Here is an 8567-nt window from a genome sequence, read left to right on the forward strand (position 1 = left end):
TTTCTGGGTTTATCATTCTGTGATGTTGGACTGTAAGAAAATTGTGGGCATCCTGTGGTGTCCTCAGATCCAATCAATGTAAGTTTTCTATAATCTATTTTTTTTTTATTTTTTGGTTTTGAGATAAGGTCTTGAGATGTAGCCCTAGCTGATCCTATGTAGTCTAGGCTGGAGTTGCACTCTGGCAATCCTCCTGTTTCTTGATCGATTAGATTATAGGCATGTACTACCAAGTCTGGCCTGAAAATTCTATTTTTAAAATAAGATAAAAAAAACAGCCTATATAAAATACATTGGGATAATTTTAGCAGAAATTTTATTATGCTATATAGCATAATTGTTTCTTATGGATAATCTGAACAGGAGACTTTGTTTCCTTACTTTGTTTTTAACAGATACTTTTTTCCTATGGTCACCATTTTGAATCACAGAGACAAACTGGCTTATTATTTTTTATTTTAGGACATATGAATTCATTGTTTGTCTATATGCTATAGTGTTCATGTTGATTATATCTTTCCTTTAGTTTTTCCTGCCTGATTGAAAATAAGTATTAGAGAATTTTTCATATTTATAATGAAATTATATCCATATAAATAGCTGCTTAATTATGATTACATATACTTAATGTTCTGGTTCCTTAAGTCACATGAATAATTTTCCCTGGGGTTGATGATGGAGATAATCAGAGATATTGTTTATTAAATATTTATTACATCCAGATTATTACAAATATTTGCCATGCACTGTATTCATGCCCTTTCTGCAACATTTATTTGTAGAAGAACTCTTTCTTGTTTTTTGAGGGTCTCACTATGTAGCCTTGGCTGGACTAGGAATGTAGACCAGGCTGGCATTTAACTCAGAGATCTACCTGCATTTGCCTCCTAAGTGCTGGGATTAAAGGCATGTACCACCATACCTGACCAAACTCTTTCATTTTTGAATTTAACACAGTTTTAAAAATCGACAGGTAATAAGTAAGTACCGTTACTTTTATTTTATGGATAAGAACATTGAGGCTTTGAGAAATTGTTAATGGTTATATTACCAATGAGTATCAACAGAAAGGTCCAAACCCAGATGTGCGTAACTGACAATATCATACAGCTCAGCTCGCAGACCCTGTGGGAAGACTACCTAGGTCTCAAGCCTCAGCTCTGCCACTAATTTGCTCATTGTAAGAAGATGTAGTACAATGAAGGTACTTGAGCCCCCCATTCAAAGTTGTTAGACACAGCCTTGCTTTCTTTCTGTACAAAATGAGAATTTACCTGTGGGGTTGATGTGAGGGTTGCATGTGCTGATATGCATTAAGAGAAAAGAGAGAGGAGAGCAGTGTCCTGATCAGAAAAGGATCTTTTCTGTAGTATTTATAAAATCTGGGTCTGTTTGTCTTCTTATAAAACTCAATAGTTTTCCTTGAATTGTTATACTAAATGTTTTATGTCTTTAGAAAATAGAAAGATTTAATTAATGAAAATGACCTTTACTTCTAGGAAAAAGATAGCTGTGAAGAAAAACCAAAGCTAAGATAGACACAGGCTTTCTCCTAATATCACTGGGAGAGTAAAAAGTATGTAGGCAAATTCTTCCAGACAAGGTTATAATTTATGAGCTGGCTCAGATAGCATCTGAGCTGGCCACGGTGCTGCATGTCTGTATTCACATCTCCAGGAAGACTCAGGTAGGAGGACTGTAAGCATCCTGTGCTGTACAGTAAGAGCCCAACAAAGAAAAAGACAGAGCCACTATTTTTCTTTCTGTGCTAACAATTTCCCTTCTGTAGAAAATAAACAGATAATTTTATTAAAATTCTCCCCAATAATTTAATTATATTCTTTTAGTCCTAGAGTCCTCCTTGAAGACTGTGGAGGGAGCAGAAGCCTTTAGTGAGATGGACTTTATTAAGGCAAAGGCAAGCATAACCCAGAAGCAGGAGGAAAGCAGGTCAGTTGTTTCCTAGACAGGACGCTGAGCACATCCTGGGCTGGAGCAAGTGGAAATGAAGGAGAGGAGGGGAACTGTTATACACGTCTCCAACAGTAGTCACATCAGTGTCTCCCAATCCTGCTTCAGTTTTTTTTTTTTTAGTTTAATACTACTTTCTGTTACCATCAGCTAAACTGACTCAAGAGAGCAAGCATCTTTGAAAAGTGTTAAGTAAAAAGCTTTCATTCAAAGGGTGTAGACCAGATAGGAAGAGATTTTAGGAGATGTTTTCTCAAATGCCATCATATTTATCTTGACAATGATCAGAGATGCATTCCAGTTTGAATTAGAAAATCAGAGCATGCCAAATGTTCAATCTCAGCTGTAACCAAAAAAGTTGAGATGATGAAGTTATTATTTTCAGCTAATGACTTCAGTATTTAGGGTCCAGTGAAACAAAAGGCATATGCTCACATTTTATGGATGACAATAAACTGACCTAAGATTCTAGGAGATAAGAGTGTTAAGAGGGGCAGAGTTTTCAAAGGAAACATGGAATTCATTCTCTTGCTTGTGCTCTTTCAAGTTAAAGGCAACACTGTTCCTGCAATCTCAGTACCCTCGGAGTCTATGGAAAAACTACACAATGTTACAGAATTTGTTATGCTGGGACTCTCCCAGAAGCCAGAGGTGCAGAGGCTTCTCTTTGTGGTCTTCTTGGTAATCTACGTGGTCACAGTTTCTGGAAACATCCTCATTGTGCTCACCATCACCATCAGCTCTACCCTGGCTTCCCCAATGCATTTTTTCCTTTCCAATCTATCCTTTATTGACACCTGCTATTCTTCTTCCTTGGCCCCTAAACTCATTGCAGACTCCTTGTATGAAAGGACAACTATCTCTTATGAAGACTGCATGTCCCAGCTGTTTGGGGCTCATTTCCTGGGAGGTGTGGAAATTATTCTGCTCACAGTGATGGCCTATGACCGCTATGTGGCCATCTGCAAGCCCCTGCACTACACCACCATCATGACCAGACACCTCTGTGCCATGCTCGTGGCTGTGGCTTGGCTGGGGGGCTTCCTGCATTCATCCATTCAGCTCCTTCTGATCTTTCAGTTACCTTTCTGTGGGCCCAATGTGATCAATCACTTTGTGTGTGACTTGTACCCTTTGCTGGAGCTGGCCTGCACCAACACATATGTCATTGGCCTGCTGGTGGTGGCTAACAGTGGTGTGATCTGCCTGTTGAACTTCCTCATGCTAGCTGCCTCGTACATTGTCATCCTGCGCTCACTGAGGTCCCACAGTGCAGAGGGGAGATGCAAAGCCCTGTCCACCTGTGGTGCCCACTTCACCACAGTCACCTAGTTCTTTGTACCTTGCATATTTAGTTACATGTGTTCAACAACTACTTTATCAATAGATAAAAGCATGGCAGTATTTTATGGTATTCTGACACCTATGTTGAATCCACTCATTTATACTCTGAGAAATGAAGAGGTAAAAAATGCCACGAGAAAACTTTTTGTATGATAGGAAATTGCAAGTACCTGAATCTCAGTGGTAGAGAAGCACATGTAGTCAGTCCATTTCTGTAAATGCAACAATCAAAGCTCACATTTTTTTAAACCATGTATCATTTTATTCCATTTATCCATTGTTTCATCTTTATAGGCTTTTGTGGTTGAATTACACATTCTAATTGTACAATATCTGTACAATATATATGACAAATTATTATTCCTATTTCAGAAGCAAAGAGCCATGTTTAACATTTTTAATTGATTTTTATTTTTGTGTGTATGAGTGTTTGCCTGCATGTGTGTAAGTGTTCTGTGTGTGCCATGCCCACAGAACCTGGAAGAAGGCTCGGATCTCCTGGAACTGGAGTTTCAGACAAGCATTAGCCACCACGTGTGTGCTGAGGACTGAAACTAGGTCCTCTGCAAGAGCAACCAGTGTTCTTAACTGCTGAGCCATCTCTGTAGCCCTGTTAATCAAGTTTTTTTTTTTTTTTTTTTTTTTTGGTGTGGTTAACTGACTAATCAAAGTTATCTAATTTTGAAACTCAAAATCAGTTATTTTTTACTCATCACTATCTTTAAATTATAATCTATATTGACATAATTGGAGCCTGTGGTATAATTAATCAAGCCATAGAATTATGAGACAAAAATAAAACTAAAAGCCGTCCGGCAGGCTGGAGAGATGGCTCAGTGGTTAAGAGCACTGGCTGCTCTTGCAGAGGACCCAAGTTCAATTCCCAAACCTACATCATGGCCACTAACTGTCCTTAATTCCAGTTCCAGGGGAATCTGATACCCTCTCTGACCTCCGTAGCATTGCATGACATGGGTGCACTCACATACATGCAGGAAATACACTTGTACATATAAAATAAAAATAACAAATGAAATATATTAAAAAACACACACATCCTGCTTAGTCCTCTATCACCAGTCTTGAGTGCATCCAAGGTTGTGTGAATCTCATCTTCCTTTGTAACATCTCTAGTGTGCCTTCTATATTACACCAGACAGGGTAGGATCCAGACTGTAGACAAATCACATTCTAGGTCTTATTTCCTATCCTTACTGGCAGCATGACCTTCAATGAGTGACAACAAAATCTACAAACCCTTGATGCCTGTCTTTAAAGTAAGAGTAAAGACATTTTAGATTTTTTATCTAAGTGGGAGATGTGTCTAACTTATTTCACTTCACATTATCTCCTCCATGTCTACCTGTGCTGTGGTGAATGACAGGACTCTCCATTTTTAAAAGGTTTAAATGTGTATCTCAATAAATTTGGGGGAAGCTATAAGACAATTTGTGTTTAAAATGTTATTTTGAGGCTTAACTGGGATAATCTAGATAAAGCTTTTAATGCAGTTTCCCCCACACCGGAAACTCCTAGCATATTATTGTCAAAGTGTTACTTTGGGAATTAAACTAGATAATCTAAATAATGTTTTAAACAGTTTCGCATACATGGGAAACTCCTGAAATATTTGATACTATTGTTTCTACCTCAGTCCTTTCCTTCCACAAAGAGATTACTGTTTTTCCTCTCCTAGGTGTGAAATATATCCTGCCTCTAGTGTAGAATAACTTTTTCTTTGGTAAGTAATAGAAAGTGGCATTTCCTTCTATTTTCCATTTTTATTAATTTAGTTTGTTGACAATCCCATACCTGTGTACACTGCATTCTGAATATTCTCACCCTGCCGTCTCCCATCTCCCTCCTATCCCTGTCATGCTCCCCACCAGTTCTTTTCCCACACTCATGACTTTTGGTGCTGTTCTGTCACACTACTGACTATTTATTGCATGCCCCATGGGACTATTATGTTCTGGAGTTTTAAAGACATGCCTGTGGTTATTCCATTTTTTTCCTGATTTTACAAACTTTGGGCATGTAGTTTCTAAATTTTTACTCTTTAAGATTGCAAGCCTCATAATTTATAATAAATTTATCCTTTGTTTGACAAATAAGTTATGCTTTAGCATACATTTTTTTTTTATGCTGGGCCTTGTATATGATAGGTAAGCATTCTACCACTGAACTAAATCCTCAGCTCAGTATCTCCTTCTATATTAAGAAGAAAATAAGTTAGAAATTAGTAAAGAATTTCTCCATTATCAGAAAAAATATTAAAATTTTGACTCCTAGAGTCAATAAATGTAGAACGTTATCAAGAAATAAATATTGCCTTACCCTCAAACTTGTATACTTAATAAAATAGCACTTGAATAATTTTACGACAAAATAAAATCAATTTTCATATTTTGAAATTAATTATAAGATATTGTATAAGATTTTGTATACTATATAATGACATGAATCAATGATGTATTTATTATATGTGACATACTGGTTAAATAGGTATTATGTATAATGATTGTATATAGTTAATTGTATGATATTAATTAGTAAGGTATAAGTGGATCTTTGAAGTCTATGCAAGTTCATATAAGATTGTGCAGCAATGGGAATTTTCATTCAACTCTGTGAGTATGTGGAGACACTTGGGAGGGGGTTAAAAATAAAACTAGCTTCTTTTTTCATATAACCGTAAAGATAAATTACAGCTTGAAAAATACATTTGTAAATTCCTGTCGAAAAATTATCAGAAGATGTTGTTTGAGAATACATTCATGACCTAGGCTAGAGAAAACTTTCTGAAATGAGATAAAATGGATTCATAAACGTGGATATTTAACACACAAGCTATTTCTGAATAAGAAGGCACATATGTAGGTCATATGACCAACCACTGCGTGGGAGAATATTTTGGAATCTCTACTGCAGCCAAAAATATGGAGTACAAAGAATGTGCCTAAAAATACAAAGAACATTAGACAATAGACAAACAGGTTAATGCATGAAGACAAATTTACAATTTACACACACGTTTTCAAAGATGTTCAACCTCACCTTAAGACTAACTCATGAGTGTCACTGGTGCTCAAGGTGAGAACTGGCAAGCTTCCTCACACACAGCTGGTGGCATACTCACCATGGAAGGCCATTAGATGGTGTTTATTTATTAAAAGTAAAATACTACAGCAGTGTTGGGAGCTGTCTTATTCTGTTTCTGTGATCAAATACTCTGACAAGAGCAAATTAAAGAAGAAGGGGTTTATTTATTTATTTTGAAGCAGGGTCTCACTCTATAGCCCTGGCTGGCCTAGAACTCATTATATAGACCAGACTGGTCTGGAACTCACAGAGATCTGCCTGTCTCTGCCTCCTAAGTGCTGGGATTAGAGGCAATCACTGGGCCTGGAGAGGTGTCTCAGCAGTTGGGGGCACTGGTTTCTCTTGCAGAGGACCCAGGTTTGAATTCCAGCACCCATATGGCATCTGGCAGCTGTCCATGGCTCCAGTTTCAGGGGGCCCAATACCCTCTTATGATCTCTGCAGGCATTGCACAACATAGGTGCACTTACATACATGCAGTCAATACATTAATACACATAAAATAAAAATAATAAGATATTTAAAAATTAAAAAATTCTGATTTCTTTCCATTTTATTTTGCCTGTATGTATGTGAGTGTGCCCATGTTGTGTAATGCTCTCAGAGGCCAGAAGAGGGCTCTGGATTCCCTGAAACTTGAGTTGTGGTTGGTTGTTATCCGCCATGTGGGTGCTGGAAACTGAACCCAGGTCCTCTCCAAGAGTAGCCCGTGTTCTTGGCCACTGAGCTGTCTCTTCAACCCCCTGCTGTCAGTCTTAACAGTTATCTGATCTGTCCTATTGCTTTGCTTTGAATAAAGTTTCCTTGCTGCATTGCAAAAAAAAAAAAAAAGTAAAATGCTGTTTGATTCACTTATATGTAGTTTGCTAAAGAAAATCTCCCCATGAATGTGTCCACAGAAATCCATACAAGTGTATTCACCACAGAATTGTCTTGTATCAAAACCATTTTTTGTAATAAAATAGAGAAACAGACAAGTAAGGGAACGCTTCAATAATATATGGCAGATATGATGAATTATTTTACAGCAGTTACCGAAAATTAAATCAGGTCTATATATCTACCAGTAGATACTTGTTGGGAGAACTGGATATAAAGTGAGAAAGTGGGTTGATGAATGATATATCACTGTTTGTGGCAGCATATAACTGTCATCTCAATATGTGGGAGTGGAAATGGGACATTGAGAATGGGTTATGTATCTACACTCTGATCAAAACACAAACACAAACAAAAACAAAGGAAACAAAATTAATAAGGAAACAGGAAAACTCAAAGAATTATACATATAATATGAATGGAAAGATTACTAAACACTAATATAATTTTTCTAAATGTGTGTATGTAAAGGCAGGTGCTGTGTTTTAAAAAGGGATTGGAAGAATACTATTAAATTCACAAATGTATTTTTTATTCTAGAGTCACAGCAAAGCAGAAGAAACTTACTTTTGGTAACCTTATTAAAAATAGAAAATTTAAAATCACGTGATTGTTAAAGATGGAAAAATAAGAGGAAGTAGACATGGTACTCATAAAAATGATCCTTATTGGTGGGAGAAAAGTGGTGATTGCTTTCCTTTTCAAAACAAGATGTTCTATTGCTGGCCTGCTCCTGGCCCCATGGACTCTAGGTCTCTACACATCGACCGCCACCTAAACTCACTGTGGCTTATCTGAGGTACCTTTCCACTGCTCTTCTCCACATATCACCTCCTTGACCTCTGTATTTATTCAACTAATTGTAGCTTTGTTGTAAGATCAACTTTATCCATCAACTTGGTTAAGCCTCTTCTGTCCAGATAGGTGGAAACTATGCTTTGATGACAAATTATTTCATTGCTCAGTTTATAAAGCATCCTAGGCTTATAAACTCTCCTGATACCCATTTTCCTTGTTCAAAAATGAGCATTTTATTCCTTGAGCTGTGCCCAGTGAAAGAGAGTGTATGTGAAAGCTGATGGCAGTTGGAGTCTGGCACATGACAGACAAGGGAAACAAAAGAATAAGGACTAGAAATAATGCAGACACCTGAATTTTTTAAAAATATATTTTTATATATTTTTTAGAAGAAGTATTTCATTACAGCTTTAACATAATAACAGTTTCCAGAGCAAAGATACATCTCTTTCAATTTTCAATTTCAATTTCAA

General features: G+C 36.9%; 1 protein-coding gene across 1 annotated transcript in view; it reads left to right on the forward strand.

Moving 5' to 3' along the window:
* The first annotated feature begins 2562 nt into the window (after nt 1-2562).
* Nucleotides 2563-8567, forward strand: part of LOC103742537 (olfactory receptor 4C3-like) — a 7514-nt gene continuing 1509 nt past the window's right edge. The window contains 2 exon segments of the mRNA XM_008843642.3: nt 2563-3462; nt 7850-7902. Coding sequence (XP_008841864.3) covers nt 2563-3462; nt 7850-7902 — 953 coding nt within the window.

Source organism: Nannospalax galili, unplaced genomic scaffold (genome assembly GCF_000622305.1).
Source record: "Nannospalax galili isolate Female #2095 unplaced genomic scaffold, S.galili_v1.0 scaffold1200, whole genome shotgun sequence".
In the NCBI taxonomy this organism is placed as follows: Eukaryota; Metazoa; Chordata; class Mammalia; order Rodentia; family Spalacidae; genus Nannospalax; species Nannospalax galili.